We start from the raw sequence: 26,408 nt of genomic DNA on the forward strand, positions 1-26,408 counted from the left end.
TGAGCTAGAGGTGGGAATCGCTCGGTACCTGACCAGTCAATCCGATTCCCATCCAGAGGGCGATGAAAATGGCGCAAATCCTTGGCCATGAAAGTCCCAATGGACTGCCAGCGGGCAATATGCTTCCTCATGTTCATCCTGCTCACACAATATCTGTTTGTAGTGTGACGCAACTTACAAACAGTGTGACGTGTGCCGGGTTTCTTTTCCCCCTCAACCTTGTAAAAAACAAAACAAAATGCTGCAATGCGCTGGCTTTAAATGCCGCAGTAGCAGGTGGAAGTCGTGTTTCACTCATCTTTAGTGCCATGTGTGTGTGTCGGCGTCTCGTCTCGTGAGTTTGTTTTGATCTGCACGCTCGTGTGTCGAGTGTGCGTCGCCTTAAACGGTCCGGTACGACGCTGCAGCGCAGGTGCAGATGAGTTCCAGCTTTATTAAAAAAAAATAAAAAAAATAAAAATGTGAATCAATTCATAATAGGCAACGTAATAACCGCGGTTAGTCCAAGAATCAACTTTTTTCCGGGTTTACTCATTGAAGTCGACTCTTTCTTCTGTCTTTCTTCAAGAGCGGAAAAAAAAAAATGCATAGCCAAAGGTGCCACTCAAATAAATGGAATCTTGTGCGTGGCACCAAACCATGTAGGAGTGACGAGCATCCTGAGTCATCTGAACCGGAAGTGATGCAAATGATGCTGTGCAAGCAGTCCAGCCGCTTCAATTGATCGTTTTTCACGGCTGCTCTCTGTCAGGGGGATTTGTCATCGCTTTCGAGTAAAGTAAACACAGCGACGGCCTTCCAGCGACGACAACAACAACAACAATAAAACTAAACATTGAATTTGATTGCAGTGAGTGTGAAAAGCTGTGGGACTGTCCTTCAGTCAAACTGTTCCCACTCTAATGGCTGGAACTCTGCACACACGCACACACACACACACACACACACACACACACACACACACACACACACACACACAGACTGTTCCCACTCTTGACCTTGCTGTTTGTTAAGTGCACTGTCCCCTTTTGTTTAGCAAAGACAGCCTGAGACACACACACGCACACACACACACACACACACAGAAACCTCTGTCAAACACTGCATCGGTGGGCCCTGCTGTGTGCACGGCAAAGTGTTTTTGCCACTCCGATTCCAGCTGCGATCATCGGGTCTTTTGTGATGATTGTCATAATGCAGCGCGATGTGTCCGGCTTTGTTGCGTTGCCATCATGCTAATCAGCAGTGTGACACAGACAAAGCCCCATGAAGGTGCGTTATTATTAGTCTGCGTCCGAAAGCAAAACAAATCCTTTTCACGGCCCCTGCCCCCCTGGGTTCCACCCTGCACCGGTCCAGTACCACCAGCTACAACTGGGCATATCAATCCAAATATCCATAGTGTGGATACCACGGTTTGGTATTGGTATCGGATGAACGCTTGCATGATGAGATCGATAGTTTTGTTGCAGTTTCACTTCTTGACGTCTGGCAAATGAAATGACTCTAACTTCATCACAGCTTCTCTCCAAATCTGTTTGGACACATGCTCATGCAATTTTTTTTATCTTTACAACTTTCTACACTGCAGACAGATACTGAAGACATCAAATATATGAGCAAGATATGTAATTATGCAGCAAAGAGAACCGCGTTCAATAACTCTAAATATATTTTTTATGAATCGTGGCTATTTGGAAGAATTGAAATATAAAACGTGTTTGAGTTATTTTACACTTTTATTGTTTCCTACATAATTCCATGTGTGTTCATGCATAGTTTTGATGCCTTCAGTGAGAAACTGCAACGTCGGTAGTCATGAGAATGAAAATACGTTCATCATTACGTCCTAACTTTTGACTGGTAGTGTAAACAATTTATTTTGCACTGGAAACTTTTTTCTAAAACAGTTGTATGTAGTGAAAGGGGAATCATATTAGGCTTATTTTTATATACCTAATTATCGTTTTGTGTAGTAGTTGACAAAAAAACATGTTTATTTGCCTAAAATCTTATCATAAACTACTAACCAAAGGCAATAATCACAAAATTATTCAGTGATCATGATGTTTAATTGAATAAGTATCACTACTGATATCGATATTGGCAATGTTAGCCTCGTATTTACCAAAAAGAGAAGTCATGCCTCACACAAAGCGCAGCACTGGCTGCTCACTTTCACCAAGCAAGTGTGAACACACTGAGTCAGCGCCGTCTTAAAATAGTTTGAGCAGCAGAAGAGTCTTTGCTCTCTGTGTTGTGTTTTCTGTTTGGACCAGCGCGAGGAGAGCTTCTCATTGCCGTTTCCCTGACTGCGATGCCCCATCCTGCCTTTCAGGTCCCGACTGCTCCCTCACGGTTCCTTCCACCGAGTCCTTCTGGGTCCTGCCGAGCGTCAAACCCTTTGGAACGTCCCTCGCCAGGGCTTCCCACAAGGCCGTGGTGCAGGAGAAGGTCATGTGGGTGGTGGGCGGACACACCTTCAACTACAGCTCCTTCCAGATGATCCTCAAGTAAGCCGCTGTTCAAATCTGTCTGCCTGCGAGGCAAAGTTGCCGTTGTCACCAAATTCACGTTAAAAAGTGTGGGAGGATCACGAGATGCTGGGCTCTGCACTGCATCTCCTGATCTGCAGTGAACTCTTAGCGCCATCTCGTGGACTAGAAAGTCATTTTTTTATGTTGACACACAAAAAGTAGAGGCAGCATTTCATTTTCAAATTTTTGTAAACATGATTGTAGTTTCTGCTGTGCTCATATTGATGCAGTGTTGCCCTGCAATTTTTCCAAAATGATCCTTTTATTTACACTACCAGTCAAAAGTTTGGACTGTAATAATAATATAATAATAAGTCAAACAAGTTCACCTAAATCTAGAATAGCCACCCTTCATATAAAATATGTAACACAACATATTTAGGTATTTCACATTTTTTTCTTTTGCCACATTAATCCGCATATCTTGCTCATATATTTGGTGTCTTCAGTGTGTATCTACAGTGTAGAAAGTAGTCAAACTAAAGAAGAAACAGGTGTGTCCAAGCTTTTGACTGGTAGTGTACCTTCCCCCCTTTATCAATAGCATGGTACAGTGGAGATTCTATGTGAAACGCATCCTCGTGGTCAAGATTTATTTTCTTCTTCTTGTGATTTGCATGTGTTTCTCTTGTCTCTGTAGCTTGTTGCTCGCAACCATCCTGGCCGGGTCTTTCTTGATTCTGAGATTTAAAATTTCAGCGTAACCATTTTAGTTAAACAAGGCAAAAAATATATAAAATAAACTCAGCAACAACAGCAAAAACACACACAGACACAAACAGATACACACACACACACGGAAACACATTTGTTCCTCCGGCCCAGAAACGCTTCCTTATGTGGCGCCTCAGAAAACAATCTGTCAGTCTGAGTCCTCTGAGGAAAACGTGTTGCACTTCCTCCTGTTGTTAGAGCTTGTTTTCCTTTTCTCTCGCTCTGAAAAAGGTGTGTGTGTGTGTGTGTGTGTGTGTGTGTGTGTGTGTGTGTGTGTGTGTGTGTGTGTGTGTGTGTGTGTGTGTGTGTGTGTGTGTGTGTGTGTGTGTGTGTGTGTGTGTGTGTATAAACGCGGCACGTTTTGTAAATGTGTAGGCGGTGCAGTTACTTGGCTGTGACACATTGTAGCGCATTCATCAGGTAAAAAAACAACAACACGGAGCTGAGTGCTGGCGCCCTGCTCTTGTTTCAAAACATTTGTCTCTATTACACAGGTCTAATCCCACGCCCCCCACCCCCCTTCTGTGTTTCACGCAGTTACAATCTGGACAGCGGCATCTGGAACACCGTGCCAGTGAGCGGCGGCCCCGTGCCAAGATACGGTCACTCGCTGGCCGCCCACCAGGTGAGAAGGCACGCGTGTCAGAGGGAAGCTGCGCGTTGCAAAAAAGCAAAAACCGAGTGCAGCTTTGGGAGAAGAGAAGGAAAGCAGGACCAGCTGCTCTAAAAGCAAACTGATCTGGCTGCTTTCCTCAGTCAGTTCTCTACATGGTGGAAACATAGGATTTAATCATCTTCCTGACTCTCGCAGCAAGACGATGGACACTTTTCTTTTCCTGGTAGCCACTCGAGGCACTGCAGCCATAAATCCCACACGACCCAAAAAGCTTTTTTTCCCCAATAGACTGTAATACAAAAAGAAATGCCTGTATAAAACGGGGCGACTCTGACCTGAAACACGGAAATAAATCTTTCTATTGTAAATTTTTAAGGCTGGGGATTTTTAATCTACCTAAAAAATTTTTTATAAAGGTCAGAAAATCCAGAGAAACAAATTCTGCTCAGAGTGTGACATGCTCGTTCTGATTAGTTGATACATCCTCATATGTTACAAAAGCGTAATAGGAAGTGACATTCCTGACATGCTCCATGGGCCGCAGAATGCAGCTTCCAGATGTAACCTGGAAGCTGTTTCAAAACTGCAGTTTTATCAGCGTTTGCATCTCGTGAGCAACTCCATTGAAACGATTGAGACACCATATCGTCACCCTATTAAAATAAGAGTGCATATAAAATTAACAAACGGTATGAGTTGAAAAATAGAAAAATAAAATAGGACTACAGGAATTAAAAGATTAAAATCATTGAAAGTGATAAAATACATAAAACTTAAAATAATTAAAAGGCCAAAGAACTTCGATAAAAAGCCAAAAAATTAAAATCAAATAAAACGGTTACATACTGTAAATGGTCGGTTTAAAATAATGTCTCTAACATGTCGAAAGGGGCTAAAGGTGCCTAAATTCAGGTTGTGTTGCAAGACGTTCCAAGAGTTTGCAGCACTGACACTGAAAGGTGGTCCACCACCATATTGGGTCCTGGGGTCCAGGGTGTGAATGGAAGTAGTAAAGCTGCCCCTCCGTTTCAGGATGACCTCTACATGTTTGGTGGCAAGCTGGAGGCCGGCTGGGGCAACGTGACGGACGAGCTGTGGGCGTTCAACGTGCCGAGTCGGACTTGGCAGCGGAGGAGCCCTGTGGTGGGGCCGTCGGTCCAGACTCAGATCTACGCTGTGGAAGGCCACTCGGCCCACTGCGTACAGCTGGAGGGAGGCGACGCTGTGATGCTGGTCATCTTTGGCTACTCGCCCATCTACAGCTACGTCAGCAACATCCAGGAGTACGACCTGAGTGAGTCACAACAATGCACAACGCTTCACAGCATCACAACGTTTGGACCGTTTTGGGAATAAGAGCCAAGATTTGACGGGCAGTGGTCAGTAGCTGCGTTTCCATTACCCCTAAAAAGTCTGTACTTTGTCGAAATTTTCGAAACATCGCTTTTATTTTGCACAAAAACTAAAATGGAAAAGCAACCGCGGCTGCGGTAGGAAGGTAGGTGTTTGATAATGGAAGGAAAGAGAGCGTGCGGGGGCAGCAGCACAGGCCCTACTGAGGAGCAGACAGAAATGGGTGACCGGCCGCGCTGCTTTTATTGGCCGGTTTGGTCGCACTAAAATCTATTTTGAAGTCCGACCAATTAAGCTGTGCCTGGTTGCAGAAACATAACGGCCGTTAAAGCCGTTTCGCTTTGTTGCCATTTTTTTGTGAGCTTTCAGTCATAACAGCAGTGACAAAGAAAAGCTTTATTGTCTTTCTTCCACACGCAGAAGACAGGAAGTTTGTCCTTGGCCAGTGTGAAAACATGACAGTAAGGAACATCAAACCAGAAACAAAACACTTGAAAGGATTTTTCCATCCATCAAACCTGCCTGCCTTCAGAACCTGCCTCCCCCCTTTGACACCCTACGTAACTGCAGTGCATGTGCAGGACGTTCCAAGAAGAACCTCCTCTGCAACGGCTTTGTCTGCTAAACACTGACGGTCCTTTTATTTACACTGTTTGCTCGGTGGAGGTTGAGTGCTGCTACACTCTCCCTACACTCAGGGAGCTGCTGGGGAGGTGCAGGGAGCCTGTTTGTTTTGGTGCAAGAGATGTAGAGGTGCAGAGGTGTAATGACATTGCAAATATCCACTTTGGGTGTTTTCACACTTGGTCCCACCACAGCCCTCAGAGCCATCAGACCTATGACTCGGCATCTTTGGTGCGTATCTGAACACTCCAACAGGCCTCAGACCCTGCTAGTCTGAGTTCAGTTGGGCTTTGCTTTAAATGTACATTGTGAACACAAAGTTTCCGAGTACCCTTCACCTTTTGCCATTGAATTTTAGCCCTACGTGCTTGCTGTAGCGAGAGGATGTGCTGTTGCAAAGTGAAGATTACCCATAATCCATCGCAGTAGAGGTCTCAGTTCTCAGAAAACTGCAAAGTGTGAACAGAAAGAGAACTGAGACCCAATATGAGCTAAAGTGGATCAGCGAGAGAACTGAGTCCTCTTTCAAATGAACTGACAACATGAATGCAAAAATATCACTCGCTTTTCTCTTGGTTCGCTTTTTGGTCCACCATGGGAGGACTGAGTTTAGTTCTCAGGCTACAATTGTAAGAATAGGTTTTACTTCAACTGACCCCAAGGTCTTTCACTTCTACAGCATGAAAAGTCTTGGCTGTTGTTTTTTTTATTTGTAAATGCAGTGCAGACATCAGTCCAACTCATTCCCCGGCTCTTAAGAAAAACCCAGAGCTTCCCCTTTGACAGTGTAGTTTAACAGCACGTTGATTGTTTATATTGATATTGAGAACGAGTTCCACTTTGTGTTTTATTGCTCTTTGTACCACGAGTTCCGTCAGAAGTTGTTTGATAGGTGTAAAACTGTTGATTTGATGTTGGCTGAATGACGCAGACCCACTGAAATGTTTATTTGATGACAAGGTATTCGCCCTTGCTGAATATTTAGAGAAAGCATGGGCCAAGAGAACAAAAAGTACTTTTAGGTGAGACATTAAGTCTATTTTAATAATTGAATATGGTTTTTGTGGTGTCTTATAACCCCATAAGGGATGGGTCCTGTTTGGAAATGACACAATAATAAAATTTGTGCAATTCTTTGGTTGCGGTTCCATTCAAGAAGAGATTGCAGTCATAAAATTATGATTTTTTTGAGTTTTGATTTTTTTATTTCCAGGTTGGAGAGCCCATTGAATTTGCATATATTTTTGAACACACATTTCCAACATCTGGGCCGAACATCTTCCTCTCTGTGTTGCTGTATTAGAGTCCAACATGTGGTTGGTTCCGGAGACCAAAGGCGCCGTTCCTCAGGGCGGCTACGGTCACAGCAGCACTTATGACGCTGGCAGCGGCAGCGTCTACGTCCACGGCGGCTACAAAGCGCTTCCCGCCAACAAGTACGGCCTGGTGGACGACCTTTACCGCTACGACGTCAACACCCGCACCTGGTAGGAAGCGACGCACGCGCGCCGTCACCCTCGCTGAAAGACATAAATGTGAAATGGCAATGTGCATCGACTGTAACTCGCGTTGGCAGGTTCATCCTGAAGGAGAGCAGCTACCCGCGCTACCTCCACTCAGCCGTCCTGCTCAGCGGCACCCTGCTCGTCTTCGGCGGCAACACGCACAACGACACGTCGCTCAGCAACGGCGCCAAGTGTTTCTCCGCCGACTTCATGGCCTATGACATCGGTGAGACTCTGAGTTGTTTCTCGTTTTTTTCCCCTCGAGTCGTTCCCCCCGGCAAGCTTCAATAGCGAAATAACAAAATTTGGCAATTTTTAAAAGCGATATAGGATACGGCTTTATAACTGGATGAGGCAAAGAAGTGAAGACTTTATTTATTTCGTCCTTGAAACTTCCTTAAATTTGTAAAAAGATGCCGGAATGTTGTGGAAAACTGCAGTTCATATGTCATTAAATGCCACAGGGGAAACTCGCATGGCAAATTACAGCTTTAGATTCCATAAATAACCCAAATCGTGTGTGTGTGTGTGTGTGTGTGTGTGTGTGTGTGTGTGTGTGTGTGTGTGTGTGTGTGTGTGTGTGTGTGTGTGTGTGTGTGTGTGTGTGTGTGTGTGTGTGTGTTCCCCCTCAGCTTGTGATGAATGGAGGCTCCTGCCTAAACCGGACCTACACAGGGACGTCAACCGTTTCGGCCACTCTGCTGTGGTCAGCAACGGGTGAGTCTCAAATCCACACTGGACAACAGGCTTCCACTGCTCAGACAGATTCGGAAACGGATTCAGTCTGTTTTGCAAAAATTGGATTTCATGTGATTTGTGACTTTACAGACTTCAAAAGAACCATCCAGTTTCAGTCTGGATGGGCTGAAAATTGACATTTGGCATATTGTCATCCAGCAGTGAAGAGTTTGGCTCCTTCTAGTTTTCTTTCTTTCTTTTCTTCGCCTTTGAAACGTGCGTCCTTGTTCCTCGTCCCTCTAAACCAGGTCCATGTATGTGTTCGGTGGCTTCTCGGGGATGCTGCTCAACGACGTGCTCGTGTACAGACCCCCCAGCTGCCGGGCCTTCCTGGCAGAGGAGGGCTGCGTAGAAGCTGGGCCGGGGGTCCGCTGCATCTGGAGCAGGGGCCGCTGTGCCCCCTGGGAGCCCAGCATGGCCAACAGGAGCCTGAGCCCTGCACCCTTCTGTCCTCCGAAACCCGGTGAGAATGACGCTTTCTGCAAGAAAAACCTCCGTGAAGTTGTGACCACTTGCTAGTGTTGTTTCTGTATTTCTGTGTGCAAATGAATTGATGGGTTGTTCCATTGTTGCTCTGCGTGTTTAGTGACCGTGGACGAGCGATGTTACCGCTTCTCGGACTGTGCCAGCTGTACAGCCAACACCAACGGGTGCCAGTGGTGCGATGACAAGAAATGCATCGCCGCCTCCAGCAACTGCAGCTCTGTGAGTGGTCCAACAGGGGGCGCCAGAGCGCTTCTAATCCTGCACCCGACTCTCCTAAAGTCGTCTCAACACACTCAGCAGTGTGTGTTTTTAATCATGAAGCTCAAGCACCAAATTGAGCAACGGCGTCTGAACAAGATTTGTTTTGTTTTTGTTCGGGAAAGTGAAGAGAAAACAAAATGTTCAATTTCCTGATGATTTGTTTACTTCATGCTTTCTCTCCCTTCTTCCCTTCTTTCCACATAGAATGTGAAAAACTTCCCCGACTGTCCTGTGCGTAACGAGCAGGTGTGCAGCAAGCTGGCCAACTGCAAGAGTTGCTCGCTGAATCTCAACTGCCAGTGGGACCAGAACCAGTCCGAGTGCCACGCTTTGCCCGGTGAGTCACGCCTCCATTCCGGCTTCGTGGAAGGAAACGAGAAGAAAAAACAAACAAACTCTCAAAGTCTGGGTGTCATCCTCGACAGTACACTATCTGTCCAATCCCATCACTCGCTCTGCTTCTTTTCACCTGCGCAACATGAACCGCCTCCGCACTCTTGATTTCAAGTGTTCTGCAAAATTTTTAAATTTTTTTTACATTTTGTTTATTTATTTATTTATTTATTTATTTATTTATTTATTAATTATGATTTTATCATTGATTTATACGGTATCCTTGAGTGCCAGAAAGGCACCTTTAAATAAAATTTAGTATTTATTATGACCACTTACTACATTACATTTTACCTGCACTTAGTTAAAAGCTAACAGGGGCTGCAGGCCTTGTCGCTCACTGAGTCCAGGGGTTGCGAACACTCATTGAAACTGCAGCCACCAGTCTGCTGCCATGCGGATGAGCCAAATTAGGCCCCTCCCAGCTCGCTGTCTGTCGCCTGCTTAGTGCCTGCTTATTAGTTCACAATCGCATTCACTCGAACAGTCTGATCGTTTTGGTCCCTTGAGCACAAAGGGGTCCTGGCGTGCCTCGTCTACGGCCATGTAGCAACAATGACCGTGAAGAAGAAAGAAAAAGGAGAGGGAGAGAGAAACAAAAACAACTTTCGCCCCAGTCTGGATTTATGACAGCGATGCCTTTTGAGCCGTAAAAAAATACATCTTTGTGGTCTGGGGTTTTGTGAGCGTCTCCGTCAGCCGTAAATAGAACGAGCGGCGCTGGTCAGGATCTGACGTTTGAGCTTAAATATTAGCGCGGCGCTTGACAACGGCTTTGACCTTTTATTTATCTCAAAGCAGCAATTTAAATGAGACATTGTTTTTTTGGCAGCTCGAATAGGAGTTTAAAGTCGCACTGACGGTGTTATGGCCCTCAGTAATTACCAAAACACACTTATCAAAATGTCATGACGCTGCTGTTGGCCGCCTCCGCCAGTGTGTTTTTCCTCTCCCTGCGCCTCGGCGAGGGAGGAGCGTGGCTGTCACTTTATCTTGACTTTCTCGCTGGTGGATTCTTGTCACCTCGGGGCGTGACGCTGCAGAAGGTCTGTTTGCGTCGGTGCGTCTCGTTTTCCGAAAGACCGTCTAGACACGACGTGCACGCCCCTTTCCACCTGCGCGTAACGGCCCTAAAAATCACTCCGTCTCTCCAAAGGCCGACGCAGGCTGAGGATGTTAGTGCCGTGCTGCTGCTGCTGAAGCTGGTTAGACGCACTCGGAGGCTAAATTTCCTGCACTGAGCCAAATTATTGGAGTGCGTTGCTAGAAGGTTTCTCTTTGGAAGTTGGTGATGTTCCCGTTTTCAGATCATTATTTTTTTTAGTCCTCGACCATATTGGAGAAGCTTCACACACAAAATGACTAATTGGAAAAGAAAAACTCATTATATCTCCAAAACACTTCAGCACATTTAGCCCTCTGTTTACAGCCTCCTGCTAAAATTGATGTACCTCTGTTTTTACCTCTCATGTGGTTTTTGCAAGGTCACAAAAACAAAGCAGTCCCAGAGGGGGCGGAGCCAGTATTGGGCTGAGGATGTTGTCACAAATCTGAGACACTTTGTGACATCACAGAAAGCTTATTTTAATCTGTCATTATTTTAATTGAATTTATGTATTTGTATTTGTATTTTTTTTTTTTTTTTTTTTTACCATTTTGGGGAGTTGCATTACAAGACCCCAGGCAGACAGACAATTTTGCCTGCAGTGTTTTCTAAGTGGAAAAAGTAAACCAGAATGAATGGCATCCAAATGAATTGTTTTGTTGCTCTAATGTTAATATACAGCTTTAATGATCTGATTTGAGGATCTTAATGATTAGATGTCTTATTAATCGACCTCCGTATCGTGTGAATCAAAGATTTGCGTGTTAAGTTTACAGTTTGTCATTATTTTTTTTTTAATAACGTGCAGAATTTGTTTGCTGAAACCTTTTCTCTGCCACACCTGCAGCCCAGCAGTGCAGCGAGGGTTGGAGCCAGGTGGGCGACGCCTGCCTGAGGATCAACTCCAGCCGCGAGAGTTACGACAACGCCCAGCACTACTGCAAGAACCTCAACGGCAACATCGCCTCACTCACCACCTCCAAGCAGGTGGACTTTGTGCTGGAGGAGCTGAAGAAGCTGCAGCAGCAAGACAAGGTGAGGCTGCTTGTAGCTCACCTAGTTTCTTTAGATGCTGCTGTTGAAAAGCTCCTTGCCACACCCATTTTCAGACCTTTGGTTTAATCCCAGACTCTAGCAGATTCGCCTTGTTCAGTGAATCATCTAAAAAAAAAAAAAAAAATCAGATCTTCAGAAAACAGCCTCTTAGCCCTATGTTTGCAGTTTCCCCACAAAAAAAGTGCTAAATCCGATGCGGTGGTAGACTTTTGACATGCTAGAGGACAAAAACAAGATGGTCAAAGAGGGAGGCGTCAGCACTTCGCTGGGGTTCGTCATCACTGACCTAGGAGAGGAGCACTATGCCCTTTGTGACATCATATAGAGCTGATTTCCAGGCGTGCATCTATCAACACAGCATAAGAAGTAAAGGACGACTGACTTTCAAGTGAAAGTCACATTTTATTGTTCAAAAAAATATATAGTACATTTGCATTAAATGAAAACCTTTTAAGCTGAGAAAAATAAAATACAGGAAGTGGTGACGTTACTCGTCTGTTATGAATACCGAGTTATGCACTCAGGGCTGATTTTCCTCTCGACCCCTGTTGTTCTTTTGCGCTGCTCCCTTATCTGTCTGATTGCAGCCATCGCTTCAGCCGCAGATTCCAACGTGTCTCGACCATTTTTCATACGAATTGCTCTCCACTTGGCAGCGCCAGAGAGTTTATGGCTTATTGACGGTGGCGAAACTTGCAGCAGACGTCACTGGCGGCTCTCGCTGTCTGCAGACAACAAATCAGATTGCGATCGTCCCCGTTTTTTTTCAATTGTTTCAGCTTTCGTGCCGCTGTCACACTCCATTTTTATTTTTCCTGCCGTATATTCTGCTGGTGAGGTCACACAGGTCGCTGTCTGGAGCATTTATCAGTTGGAGTCTTTGCTGAACTTGGCCAATTGGTTTTCATTTTAGGAGCGTAACTTCCTAATTTCCATTTCTTTCAATATTTTAACATTTTTAATCTGTACCTGAGGGAAATCTGTCATGCAAATTGACTGGATTCTCAGTGAGCATTCTCCCTCTCTCTCCCTCACTCCCTCTCTCTTTCTCTCCCTCTTTCTCTCCCTCTCTCTCTCCCTCCCTCTGCAGCGGCTGTCTCCGTGGGTGGGCTTGAGGAAGATCAACGTGTCATACTGGGGCTGGGAGGACATGAGTCCCTTCACCAACAGCAGCCTGCGCTGGCTGCCCGGCGAACCCAGCGACTCCGGCTTCTGCGCCTACCTGGAGGAGCCCCAGGTGTTGGGGCTGAGGGCCAATCCATGCACGGCCACCGCGCACGGCCTCATTTGTGAAAAAGCTACAGGTGGGCGACCCGCAGGTGCTCTTCATTTTGAGGCCCGGTTGGAAAATATATATATTATATAATATATTTTTGTCCCTGTCCAGGAAACCCCAGTCAGAGTTCCCGGCCGTCCTGTAAGAAGCCCTGCTCGCTGCACAGCAACTGCGGCAACTGCACCAGCCAGGCAATGGAGTGCATGTGGTGCGGCAGCGCTAAGCGCTGCGTCGACTCCTCCGCCTACGTCATCTCCTTCCCGTACGGCCAGTGTCTGGAGTGGCAGACTGGAGAGTGTGTGGGTAAGTGGCGAGCGTGTCGATTGGTATTGATCGATATTTGTCAGGCCGAGAAAACGAGGCAAAGGTGAGGAAACGCAGCTGGAGTTTGGAGAAGGTGTTTGCCAGAGTGTGCAGTTGGTTCACTGCGATTGGCTTCCGCGACTGTTTTTTCGTCTTTTTCTTTTTTATTTGGCTGGTAATGGCCAATTACCTTCACATGCAGTTGCAGCCAAACGGTATCAGTGAGATCTTCCTGTTGACGCCGCCGCAGGTGCACTTCCCATCATCGTCTCTTTTCAAGAGCTTGAGGAAGCTCCAGTATCGAAGAACAACCTCGGCGGTGGCTACTTATTACTGCCCTCTTTACAGCTTCGGCTGTACGGACTCAGCTGTTAATCACTGTGCATCTCATTCATTCACTTGGGTCTATATCCCCTTGATTTATGTCAAATATACAAAATATAAATATTAGCTTTATGGCCTGGCCTGCGCTTTATTGCTTTGTCTCAGAGTGTCTCAGTCAACGCTCCTCTGAAAGCCCCTTTTCTTTTCTTTTATGCTTAGGCTGTAATACTCCTTGACAGTGCGTCAAAACAAAGTGAAATGTCCTCACTTTGTGCCGATCGCCCCGTCGTCGTCATGGTTTCGCTTCCATTAGTGGAATTGCCCGAGATTTGCTTGACATAAACTAGAGGTAGAAGCACTCAGCATTGTGTCTCCTTAAAATTGCGCCACCGTCTCCCAAAGTGTCCGTCTGGCAGGCGAGTGGCAACAACGGCGCAAAAGAAAAAAAAAACAACTTGTCAGGCAATTTGGTGGTCTGAAAGTTCATCCGCCGGCTGACGGAATGCTCTCTAGGTTTCGGGAGTTCAGGGAGAGCGAGGGAGACAGTGAGAGGTAGAGAGAGAGACGTCACTCCACGGCACAACGAAGCCTTTTCATTGCACTTTTCTTCAATCGCAAACTTTCTGGGCCTCGCTCTGTGGCATTTTCTCTCCAGGTGCCTCCAATCAAGCTGTTTAATGCCTCATCACTTGGGTCTTATCCACTCTCACATCTTTGGTCCCTGACGGCTCTGTAGATAAGCGGCCGTGCTAAAGGCTAATAATCGACTGAAGCTTCCCGTAAGAAAGGCCAACATCTTAGAAAGAAGAAGAAATCCCCAAAAGTAACGATTTTGGTTTGAAATGACAAAAATCACCCCCAAATAAACACTGCATTTAAAAAATGTATATATATGTATATGTATATATATATATATATATGTGTGTGTGTGTGTATACCACACATATATGTAGGCACCACTGTGTTTACACACAAGGTCGCACTTGAACCCAACTTTTTTCAGAATAAAAAATTCCATAGCTCTCTAGGAAACAGAATATTTTGCCACACACGGTGGGTTTAACCTCTGGCGTTAAACTGATGCTTTGTTGGGCCTTGCACATGTTTGAAGAGAAACAGAAACAATATGCTCTCAAATGAATTCATTTCCTGACAAAGTTGAATTTTTCAAAAAAATGAAAAAAAGAAACATGCAGCTCCAGCATACTGCTCTTCATTCAGTTTTTGGTAAGAACTGGTAATATCGAACACGTTGTTCATCGGCTTTTCTTTCCTCCAACCTTCCAGCCCAGAACTGCTCCGGCTTGAGAACGTGCTCCCAGTGCCTGGAGCAGCCCGAGTGCGGCTGGTGTGGGGATCCCAGCAGCACGGGGAAGGGCCTGTGCATGGAGGGCTCCTACCGGGGGCCCATGAAGAGGGTGACCAAGCAGGGCCAGCAGGGCCAACCTCACGTCCCCACTCAGGAAATGAGCCTGGAGTTGGGCAGCTGCCCCAGAGACAAGGGCTTCGAGTGGGCTTTCATTCAGTGTCCTGGTAAGGGATCCACTTCCTGTCCAGCTTGCTGAAATTACAGATCATCCATCATGAGCGTATCTCGTCGACAGGCTGTTATTACCTATTGACTGGCCGGCATCGAGGATTTCCGTTACAGCTCTCCTATGGAACTAATCCCTCCCCACGGACTTTGTTCAACCAAAGGGCTCGTTTGCCTTTTTAATGCTCTCACTAAGTCCCCCTCTCCATTCAGCCGGAGCTTGTAAGATGATAATATACTCAGCGGTGCAGCCGCTGCAATTTGAGCAGGAGAGGCGTGCTCACTGCCCGGTGCTATCAGCCATTGTTGAGAGCCATTAGGAGTCGCGTCGGAGCGGCTTCCGCTGCCTTTTTAAAACCTGTTAAACAGCTTTACATACATTAGCAGACAAATTGGGGGCGTAAATATTCGTCAGCCAGTGACCGACGCACGAGATCGGACGCTCACAAAGATTGTGTTGAGATTTCATCGCAACGCTCCGGAGGAAACAGAGGTTAAAGCTGACATGGCAGCGCGAAGTAAAGAAACACCTGTTATTCTGGTCTTCACACCTCCACTCATTAAAAGTGATGACAATTGATCACATCCCAAAAGGGGAGGCTGGTTGAAATAAACAAACAATTAAAACGCGACAGCTCTAATAAGCCTGCTGCAGAACACAAACAGCCTAAAGCCTGGTGTTATTTGCTTGGTTATTACTTATTGTTCTGTGTTGGTGTGAAAACAATTCCATCGTTTTACGAGGGAGGATCAACTTGAGTGTTAAAAACAGGGGGTAAAAAATATGCAAAAGTTCTGCCTCGTGATTGGGTAAATTAGCCCCATTATAACCATCAGTCCCACACCTGAAATGTCAACAATTCAAGATGATTGTGTCTCAGCCTGCGCTTGTCTTTTCTCTGCCCGTCTTGCAGCGTGCCAGTGCAACGGCCACAGCACGTGCGTGAACGGCAGCGTGTGCGAGCAGTGCCGTAACCTGACCACGGGTCCCCACTGCCAGACCTGCATGGCCGGTTATCACGGAGACCCGACCAACGGCGGCAAGTGCCAGGGTGAGTGAGCGAGGAGTCGCAGCCAATCAGCGCCGTGCAGTTTATTTATGCGTCTAATGCAAACCACCTCATGCTGCTCGCTGGCTCTGGACCTGCTGTGCATGAGCGACAACATGGATTTCAGATGTTAATTATAGTTAGATAGATAGATAGATAGATAGAACTTTCGTTGTCTGTTTTCAGTAAAAAACAAAAACAGAAATTTGTCTACTACACAGCTTCAAAAGAAAACCACTCAAGCACATTCAAACAGATAAAAATAATAAAGAGTGTAGATTATTTTTTGCTATTCAGAACAGTTATTGCAGAGGGGATTCATTTTTATATGTAGATGTTTTTTTGGGCCAGGGGGGTTCTGTATCGTTTGCCTGATGGCAGCAGCATGAAGGAGTGGGGCACGGGGTGCGAGGGCTCCTTTCCTCGCCACTGATCGCCTGTAAAGTTCTGTCAGAGTAAGTTGGGATGTGTTAGGTAGGTCAGTACAGTCACGAATGACTGACTGGACTGCTGCTTATTGGCTTTACATTTGTGTTTTAACTATTTTAATTATTATTTCACTAATTTTGCATTTCATTCTTGTTTTAGAATTGCGCAATCGTAGTCATTTTGTGTTCTAACTATGTTTTACTAGTGTTGTTTCTATTACGTTTTACTCTGGAAAGCACCTTGTGCACCCTTTGGCTGTTGTAAGGCGCGATACAAATAAAATTTGATTGATTGATTGTGTTTGGGTATGGAGTTCCAGAGGGTGGGAGCAGCTATAGAGAAGCCTCTGTCGCCCCAGGTCTGGTGCTTGGTTCTGAGAGGTGGAGACAGGAGGTTGGCATCAGAGGAGCCCAGGCTGTGGGAAGGAACGTGGCAGTTCAGAAGGGTGGTGAGGTAGCAGGGGGTCTGGCTGTGGAGGGCTTTATGGATGAAGAGGGGAACTTTGACGTACCGCAATGCAGGGCCAGAGCCAACAGGTGGCACTGTTGCACACGGATTAGAAGCTCAGTCAGTTTGGTTGGCCTCAGAGGAACTTCACGTCTCATTTGGAGCAGCAGCAACACAAAGCTCTCGCAGACAAAGAGGAAGATTAGCAGCACTTCTCCTCACGTTGGGCTCCACTTAGAGCCCACAGGGTTCTTCTGCGAGAGCTGCAGGTCAGATGTGGACGCCTTGTATTTTTTTTTTCTTCTTTTTACGCCGCTAAAATGCAGCTTCTTTCGAGCATTGAGCGCTGATGGTCTTCAACGAGCCGTCTGTCTTTGGTTAGATCCTAATCTGTTTACGCCGAGTGAAGCAGGTTATCTGTTGAATTGGCCCACACACACACCCACACACTACCAGTCGGAAGTTCAGACACACCTTCTCATGCAATGGTTTTTCTTTATCTTTCCTCCTTTCTACATTGTAGATGCATATTGAAGACATCAAATATATGAGCATTATATGTGAAATTATGTAGCAAAGAAAACGTTGTTCAATAACTCTAAAATGTTTTATATGAAGGGTGGCTATTTTGAAGAAATTAAAATATGAAATGTTTTTGAGTTATGTCACACTTTTTTTGTTGACTACTTAATACCGTATCTGTTTTGTGCATTCATTGTTTTGATCCCTTAAGTGAAAATCTGTGTAAATGGCCATTAGAATGAAAGAAAACCATTGCATGAGAAGGTGTGTGCAAACTTCTGACTGGTCGTGGACACACTCAAGGTTGTCACTCATGTCGTAATGTTTGACTGATCATTTTTTCACATTGTCCCACGGCAGCACTTAAATAAATAAATAAATAAATAAATAAATGAATGAATAAAAACAAAAAATCTCAGTCTATCAAACCAAATGCTACTGTGCAGGCTGCAGCTGTAACCCGTAAAGTTGAACTACACAGGCGGCCACCTGCATAGGCACTTATCTTCTTCCATATATGTACGTTTTACATTTACTTTTTTTGCACTACTCCGCTGACTCATAATCGTTATGTTGCGCTGCACCTACGTTCAGACGCAATCATCGCTGCGTCACACGCAGACAGGATATTCGACGTCTGCTTTACTTACAGTCAGCCGCGCCGTAATTAGACCCCAGTATCCCTGTCGGTCAATAATGAAGTGCAGGAGACGGTGTTAAAAGGGATTCGGGCACCTGAGATTTTCTCATGGGGCGGGAAAAAAAAGGGTTGGGCTTTGCTCGGGAAACAACGTGTCCACTGACCCTTTTGAGGCGGTCTTGTGTTTCACAGCTTAGTTAAGTGAAAGTGTGTGTGTGGGTATTTTAGATTTTTTTCACACACACATGTGCGTGCGCCCACATGCACTCGCTCCCCTTGGGGCACCGCGCTGTCCCGTCCTAAAGGAGAAAAAAAAACCCATATCAGCTTTTTGAAGTTCAGCCAATCCTTTTTTGTTGAATTACACTTGTTTACCATCACAGTCAGATCAATATCAATTTCATCTGATGGTGTCGGCTGCTGCCAAGGAGTTGCCGGTGGCTCGCTCGGCTTTAGCACCCAGCACCTTCGCTGAGCCAGCAGCCAAGCTCAGGGGTTTGGTTTTTCACAAAGTGGAGAGGAAAGAAGTAAATTGCGGCGGGCGGCGCAGGTTGTGGGTGTTGTTTGCACGTCGTTCAGCCCTGAGGGAATCCTTAACTCTGCGCTTCTGGATCTGGCGCAGACACACCGAGAGAAAAACACACAAACAAACAAGCCTCCACTTTATCTTTAGCTGCAGTCCCGGCTTTGATGAATAAGTTCTTGGCAAATTTTCTAAAGTAATTAATGTTCCCTCCTTATGCTCATGTTCATCCTGTTGTCACACCTCTCTCCTCCTCCCTTCTGTCCTTCCTGCTCCTGCTTCCAGCGTGCAAGTGCAACGGCCATGCAAATGTGTGCCAGGTGTTAACTGGCAAGTGCTTCTGCACCACCAAGGGGATCAAAGGAGACCAGTGCCAGCTGTGAGTACTCTGACTGACCACACACACACACACACACACACACACGGAAAGACAGAGCAAGAAAAAGAGAAGCATTCCAGCTGCGTGTTGCTGTCATCCGGCCAGTCATCATTTGGGATGAAGCCCTGATGGAATGCCTGCAGCTATTCTATATATATATATGTAGATATACCAGGGGGAAAAACATCCTATTTTGACAATGGAGACTCATACACGTGGGATGCTGTTATTTGCTGTTGATGATATTTTCCCTCAGAGAGAGAAGGAAAAAAAAGAAAACCAACTGTAGTGCTTTGATGCGAAAAAGCAGAAGCTGCAGAGCTCAGTAGTGTTTCAGATTGTGCATGTTGGGCCGTTGCATTCAATGTAACGTTATTTTTTTTTAAACAAAATGGTAATTTTTGTCCCTACAAAAAATGATGTGATGTATACACATATATAAATTAGTTTACACCAATGTTAATTTACACCCTGCATTTTTTGTGACTAGTACATCTCTCGCCTTTTTAACTTCCGTCCCGAGTGCAATGCATCATGATGGGATATATTGCTGGGTTAGTGACCAGTGGCTGCACACTACTTTTAGCGATGCATTGTGGGATACATCGAGTGGTCTATATACGGAATACCGATGTTCACCGTGAGTTCGGACTCCACTACAAAAGTGAGTAGCCCATCTATAATGTGTATGGGGCGTTTTTGGGTGTGTGCATCAAGGGCATCAAGGAAACACAGTTTTAATTCAGGACAAAAGCAGCTGAATATTATTTAATTATACAATTTGTGTGGATTAATCGAGTGATTGTTTTAGCTCTGATAGCTATTAAGTCAAGCAACGGTTTTGTCACAGCCATGAATCAAAGACACCAAAAAAATGAGACATTTAAATGGCTCCTCAATGGGTGCTGATGCGGCATTCATGAGCTCTCCCACACAGAGCAGAGTCGCTGCTCTCTTCCTCTCCGCGATTTGCCTTTGACGTCGTGACAGCTGTGTGGTGGAGAAGCGGGCATCGCTCTCCGTCTCTGCCATCAAACTCCACCTCCGGTTTGTGCTGATGCTGTGGTTCCCCTGCTCTGCTGCGGGACCACCGTCTCCATTTAGCGCCCGCTTTTATGGTCGTAAGCAGAATGGACGGCGGCGTTTTAATACCCCTAATGCAGTAAGAGTTATGGAAAGGTCACTGGCAAAAAAAAAAAAAGTGCACGCACATACACACACACACACACATATATGTCCGCATCCACACTCAATTTTTCAAAGCAACATGTCCTCTAAATATCCCCGGCACCGTGTGCATCAATAAAACCAGGATTCCACTCTCTCCCCTCGTCAGGTTCAGTCTGCGTGGTTTTTGGATTTTGGTGTTTTTCTCACTCCCAGATTTCGCACAATATTTGATCACGCTGACACGGCGGCGAGGCTTCAGTCAGAGGAGGCCTCGCACAGTTGTCACGACACCGCTTAAACGCGGAGTTCTCTGAAAACCGTAGTAAAAGTTTCTCATAGGCCCGACAAGCTGCAAAACAGCAGCCAGATTGATTTTTAAACAGAGTTGTAGCCCAGTTTTAGTCGACGCTCTTCTTCGCCTTCACATTTTTTTACTCGCGTGTGAAAAGCAGCTGCTTTGTCTTGTTTTCCTGTTGTCTCAGTGCGATGTTTTCTCAGCTGGCGAATCTGATTTTCTTTAATGGACACACACACACGCACGCACACACACTCTGATTCACTACAATTAACTTGAGGTCACATGTAAATAACATGGCAGAGGAAATGTATCGCTTCGAGAAAAAAGACATGCGCCTGAGAATTGTTTGCCTTATCAAACTGTTGCTCATGCACATGCAAATTCTACATGTTGTGCAATGTAAAAGCTCAAATTAGTACCAAATTACCAAATAGTGTAGAGCAGTGGAATTGGCTTTAACAGATGTCAAAATGGCAGAAAACTTAAAAGGTTTTAATGACCACTGCCATATATCACTTCATCCACATAATATAGATCAAAGAAGAACAGCTCCTCACACAGTTAAGAACAAATATTGGCATAATCACAATATAACAACTTAGCAAATAAGCCCAGTTATTTGGTAAGATCACAGTACCAAGGCAGGAGCAAACGAGAGTGAATGATGAAATGGCCTGAAAATGAATCGCTTAGAAAATAGCGGAGAGAGAGAGAGAGAGGGAGAGAGAGAGAGAGAGGTAGAGAGAGAAAGAGAGAGAGAGAGAGAAATCTCCCAAAAGCCCCAAATACTTGGTGTTGACTTTGACAGGAAACAAACAGGCACTTTGCACAATTGTCAAAAACGTCACATTCATTTGCACTACCAGACGGAACGAATCTCACGCAGCGGGCAGCGGCAGCTCAGAACAAAATCCATTTCCCCCCACAGTCAGAAGGTATCAGAGCAGGCCGGCCGCCACCAGACGTGTAGGTGTGACGTTGCTGCGCAGGCGCCGCATCGCCAACCGCTGGCGGAGTAAGACCTCCATTTATTCCCATTGGCTGATTGTAATTATATCAGCGCATGTCTCCTATCTCCGTTATCTTCAAATCTAGATGCATTTTTCACATTATTTTATTTTAAGATGCATGAATTGAATTAGAGCGTGTCGGACTTGACTGCTGGTGGTGGTGGTGGTGGTGGTGGTGGTGGAGGGCGGTGTCTTTGCCTGCCTCCTTCGCTAATGTAATTTCTGGTATCTCATTATGTGTAATCAGCGTTGCCGCCCTCGCGCCGCAACCCTGCAACAAAGACCTCCCTGCAAGGCAAAGGGGACTCTCGTCTCTCTCGCCGTTGCGCATGCGTGCGCGCACGCAATTCCGCGTACAAGGGTGCACGCCGGCGCCGGCCCGCCCGACCGACCGCCCGACCGATGCCATTAGGACCCCTAGATAATGGCAGCGGTAATGAAGTGAAGGGGTGCATCGGTGCAGAATGGAATTGCTGAGGGGAGCAATTGATGAGGTGCCGCAGCAATGAGTCAAACAAGAGCAAGTCGGACGACGTCTTTCTCTCGGTGACGGCCCGTCCCCGGGTTGCGTGCCCGCGCCGCACCGCGCTCGCTCCCGCGGACGGCGTGCGTGCGTGAAGGGCACACAGCCGCCAGGGTTCACGGTGCGTTTCCTCGGCGTGCGCGCGGCGCACGTCGTGTGTTTATGCCCGTTAAATTACAGAGTGCAGACAAAAAGGTTTGTGCGCAGATCAAATTAAGATACAGTGGGTGAGGAGGAGGGGGCTGGAGGAGGGTCGCTTCCGGTTCAGATGTGTGCACACATGCGTGCGAGTGTAGATTAAATTAAGATACAGCGCTGAGGAGTTCCATTATGCACTTTGCCCCGTGCCGCAAGTGCGTCGGCAAATGGCGAGCAGCTGGAGACGCCTCAGGTGTGTCGTTTCTTCATGTCGCTCTATAAGGTCAAAACAAACAGACAAGCAAAAACATGTGCAAGGGGCATTTGTCATGTGACCCGTGTGCCCTGGCTAAAGAGCAACTCGGCTCTGCCCTCGCCTTCCCAGTGCAGCGTCCTTCCCTCGCTACGCCGCCGCTGGTTTGCAGCAGACGTTGCTTCCCCGTGTTGGACAAAATGATGAGAAACAGTCGGGCAGACTCCTAATGTGCCAGTGCATTGATCCAGCCGAGAAACCAACAGGTTTTTACCGACTGTCCAAGAAAGGGGGTATTTGCAGGAAGCTGACTTCAGCAAAGGCTGAAAGGTTAAAAAAAAAAGTCTCTCCGTTCTTGATGTAGTGTGGAGGAGCAGAAGAACAATTTTAGAGCAAAAGAAATTGACCTATTTTACGATAAACATCCCAACAGTAGCACAAACCCCCGTTGACTCCAGTTAAAGTTGGTTTGTAAAAAGAAACTCAGCGACAGCACTGATCTAAAAACACCCACTGACTCATCACTGCGCTCTGTGCTTGAGCGGACGCTGCGTCGGTAGACCGGACTTCCGCAGTTCACATCCGACACGTGAAGCCATTTGTCATCCCCTAATAACATGATAAAGCGGCGCAACACAGACTTTTGTGTATCTCCGCCGTAGCTGCTCTTTACGTCCTGCCCTCCGTCTGGGCTTCATGCGTCACCGCAGTCACGCCATCGCCGGCAGACTATTAAAAGCGCAGATGCTCGGATCTTCAGTGAGTCTCCATCACATCGGGTAATAATAAATCAATAACCATCTGAACGCTCAATTATAAAGTTGTGTTTCTCTCTTTGTTTGCCCCGCGCTCCCCAGCTGACGCTCACAATGTTCTTGGTGCCTCGGTGATATTTGAGGTGTTGGAACACTCCCACCTGCGTCTCGCCGGCATTTTTAGAACCTGAGTCAGTGTGTCATGAGTGGAAAAAAAAACTGCCGCCAAACAACCGATGTCGTGTTATTTTCAGAGGCACAGTCATCGCAACCGAGACGCTGCCACCTCACTCACGGCCACCTTCTCCACTGAGGTGATGTTTGTGTTGCATCATGGGGTTCTTTCTAACCGACCATTCCAACAAGTTTTGGCGGTGGGTTCCTAGAGAAAAATTGCAGTGATAATGAATGTCTTGTCTGCTTACAGATATTTGGGGACATTGGGGCGAGTGTAGCTCAGGGGGTAGAGCGGGTTGTCCAATAACCAAAAGGTTGGCGGTTCAAATCCCATCTGTCGTTGTGTCCTTGGGCAAGACACGTAATCCTAAATTGCTGCCAATGGTAGCAGCCACCCATCGTTGTGTGAGAGGCCATTGTAAAGCACTTTGGGGTACCGTGACGGTCCTGGAAACTGTATATAAGTGCAGTCCATTTAGCATTTACGTTGCCTTGGTTTCATAATTGAGGCGGTAATGGCTCAGACAATAACTTCACGGAACACTGCCTTTAAAACAGAACGTAAAATATTGTTATCAAACGTCCATAGACATATTTGACCTTCATATTACAGGCCTTCCATCACTGGAAAGTCTCAGACCAGTTTTCTAATATAAAGTGATTTTTAAAGTGAGTTTTATGACAATTTTAAAGATTTATTGACTTCTCTCTGCCATGTAACTTTGGTGGCACAGTAGAATTTGGAAACACCTCTCACAAAAACAGTCTTGTTTTTGACAGGCACATGGTAGCCCCCCTCACACCCCCAAGAATAAACCAAAAACAAAAAAAAAAAAAACAATTTTCTAAAATGATCATTTTAGGGTGGAAAACTGCACAGCGTGACTTCAGCAAATCGATTAAATGTACGCATGTTTTCCCCACCGAAAATTAGTTAGTGCACGTTCGAGCTGTTTGCAAGGACAATGGAGACGCCCGAAGGTTTAAAATTAGAGTGTTTGCTCACTGATGACAATGAGCGGGATTCAAATGGAAACTAGTCATTCTCCAATTTTCACACCATGTTTAGCTCTGGGTCGGGACCCTCATTAACTTGAGTTATGGATTCATTGGCCTTCGGGCTTGCAGTCATTTCACACTCGTAACAAGCACAAAACACGAGCAATTATTGTTTATGTCTTTTTGTTGATGTGAAATTAAAATTATGGTTCGTTGTTTTTTTTTTTTGTTTTTTTTAGGTTTTGGGAATGCGTTTGTGAATTTTCCCCCATTTCCTAAAAGTTTCCCTTGCTCCAAGTTTGCTCGGGTTCATTGTGTCATGTGCCATGTTAAAATGACCAGAATTTGGCATTTGATTTTTAAATATGTCAACACCATCGTCAATTTAAGCCTTGTGTGTTTCCTGAGTCAAATGACTAATATATGACTTATCTTGCCATCACTGCCGGCGCTCATCACGAATTAAAGAGCTAAAAATCTAAAAAAAAAAGAAAAAAAAAGGTAAATCTACAAGGTCATATTACATTTAGGCCGACATTAATACAGCTTTACTTTGTAAAAATATCTTAGTTGTGTTTTTAAAGTGCGACAACAAAGCAAACACACAGCTGGGTTTTTTTTGGTTTTGGTTTTATTATGGAATATTTTATAAAACGATCTGAAAATCGTAATAAAAGGCAAACTAGCAGCTCTTCACAGAAGACTGCTGGTGTCGGCAAGCTTTGCCAAAATTCTGTCCTGGGTTTTTACTAATTAGCTAGTTAATTACAGTAATCCAAGTCACAAGAAGGTCGTGAAAAGGCATTCAGATTTCGCAGTTTGACGATACATTCACATTAATTATTAATTTGTATCAGTGCCGACGTTAGTGGCCCCAGTACTGGATCGGATTGATACCAAATCTTACAGTGTTCCACACGATGAACAGGCGTAAACAGGGTTTTTTTTGTGTGTGTTTTTTGTTCAGCACAAAAGCTTTGTCAACAGTATACTCAATCCCTGTCTGTCACTTGTGTAATAAAAAGAGCGAAAACCAAACAACTGAAACTGATAGCATCTTCCAGGCACCACATCACTGCTTGCATTGAACTGCATCAGCCATGGTTGTACTTGTCCTCCACCACACGTGTGTTGGGAGGAAGGAAGAAAAATGAAAAGCACCTTCGTTCATGCCAGTGAATTTTTTTCTTTTGTTAATTCATGGTCACTTTTTCCACATGATTGAGAGGATTCTCTCGAGGCCCAATAATTCATAAGCATGAAGGATGGATGAATTTGACTTTCTCAAAAACCAATTACACTCAAACACAAACTCTGAATTTCGGGCAGAACGAAAAGTAATAGGACACTCGTTTTGTCATCAACAGTAAACAACATGTGCTCGAAAGAGTGGAGAGTTGTTCCCCACCAGCTCTGATTATGAAGCTGGGATTTAATTAAAGCCGAAACTCAAACGCGGTACATTTCCATCTCGACACTTGCTGACTGTCAGACTCGCCGCAGCCTGACGCTATCCAATAAGCACGTCATAAAAACCATTCTCCCAGCCGGATAGAGTTTTTTTTCTCTGGTTTGCTTTTAAGTGCGTTTCAACCAATCCGGTCATTTGGACACCAGTGAAGCAGTGTTCTCCAGGGAATGTTTTCTTTGGAGCCTGTGGGTGGAATTCATGGCCCTTCACGTTTTGTAGCGCTCTGAGATCCGGTGGTGTTTCTGGCGTTTCGCCCTCTTGCTTTGAGCAACAAAAGTCGTGGCGAGAATGCAAAAAACAGCAATTTTAATGAACTACTTTTGCAAACTATCAGATTATGTCTTTGCTGTCAGGAGGAAGAAACTCTGGGAACGAGTACGCCTGCACTTGGCTTCCTCACCAGACAAATTCTTGCACTCAGTCTGTTTGCGCTGCTTCTTCACCTTGTTTTTTCTTTCTCTCCTCCCCCCCTCCCTCTTCTGTGTTTCCTCACTGCAGATGTGACTCAGAGAACCGCTACCTTGGCAATCCACTCAGAGGAACCTGCTACTGTGAGTAATTCTTCGCTGGACTAGCAGCTACACATCGGGGCGAGACCAGACTCATGTTCCAACGGAGCCACGCGCACAAGAACACCTCGTCGCAATTATTCTTAGTCCACCACCCCGACCCCCCTCCGCCCGACCCCCGCCACCCCCACGCCCTCATGTACCCATCGCTTCTACTCCACCGTGGCAGATGGAGCTTTTTGGCGCTTTGGCGCAAGGGGATGGGGGCGCTTGTTCTGTGACGGAGTGACT

At 45.8% G+C, this 26,408-nt stretch overlaps 1 protein-coding gene across 1 annotated transcript in view; it reads left to right on the forward strand.

Annotated features, from left to right (window-relative positions):
* atrnl1b (attractin-like 1b) overlaps nucleotides 1-26,408 on the forward strand; it is a 62,820-nt gene that overhangs the window by 6,383 nt on the left and 30,029 nt on the right. The window contains exons 6-21 of the mRNA XM_076028135.1: nucleotides 2,339-2,513; nucleotides 3,789-3,876; nucleotides 4,900-5,161; nucleotides 7,148-7,331; nucleotides 7,421-7,575; nucleotides 7,982-8,066; nucleotides 8,336-8,550; nucleotides 8,674-8,792; nucleotides 9,039-9,171; nucleotides 11,180-11,367; nucleotides 12,479-12,692; nucleotides 12,776-12,967; nucleotides 14,579-14,824; nucleotides 15,740-15,877; nucleotides 18,721-18,814; nucleotides 26,107-26,159. Coding sequence (XP_075884250.1) covers nucleotides 2,339-2,513; nucleotides 3,789-3,876; nucleotides 4,900-5,161; nucleotides 7,148-7,331; nucleotides 7,421-7,575; nucleotides 7,982-8,066; nucleotides 8,336-8,550; nucleotides 8,674-8,792; nucleotides 9,039-9,171; nucleotides 11,180-11,367; nucleotides 12,479-12,692; nucleotides 12,776-12,967; nucleotides 14,579-14,824; nucleotides 15,740-15,877; nucleotides 18,721-18,814; nucleotides 26,107-26,159 — 2,541 coding nt within the window. The remainder of the gene's footprint in view (nucleotides 1-2,338; nucleotides 2,514-3,788; nucleotides 3,877-4,899; nucleotides 5,162-7,147; nucleotides 7,332-7,420; nucleotides 7,576-7,981; nucleotides 8,067-8,335; nucleotides 8,551-8,673; nucleotides 8,793-9,038; nucleotides 9,172-11,179; nucleotides 11,368-12,478; nucleotides 12,693-12,775; nucleotides 12,968-14,578; nucleotides 14,825-15,739; nucleotides 15,878-18,720; nucleotides 18,815-26,106; nucleotides 26,160-26,408) is intronic.

Source organism: Nelusetta ayraudi, unplaced genomic scaffold (genome assembly GCF_046127955.1).
Source record: "Nelusetta ayraudi isolate G7.1 ecotype Tasmania unplaced genomic scaffold, CSIRO-AGI_Nayr_v1 ptg000022l, whole genome shotgun sequence".
Lineage (NCBI taxonomy): Eukaryota > Metazoa > Chordata > Actinopteri > Tetraodontiformes > Monacanthidae > Nelusetta > Nelusetta ayraudi.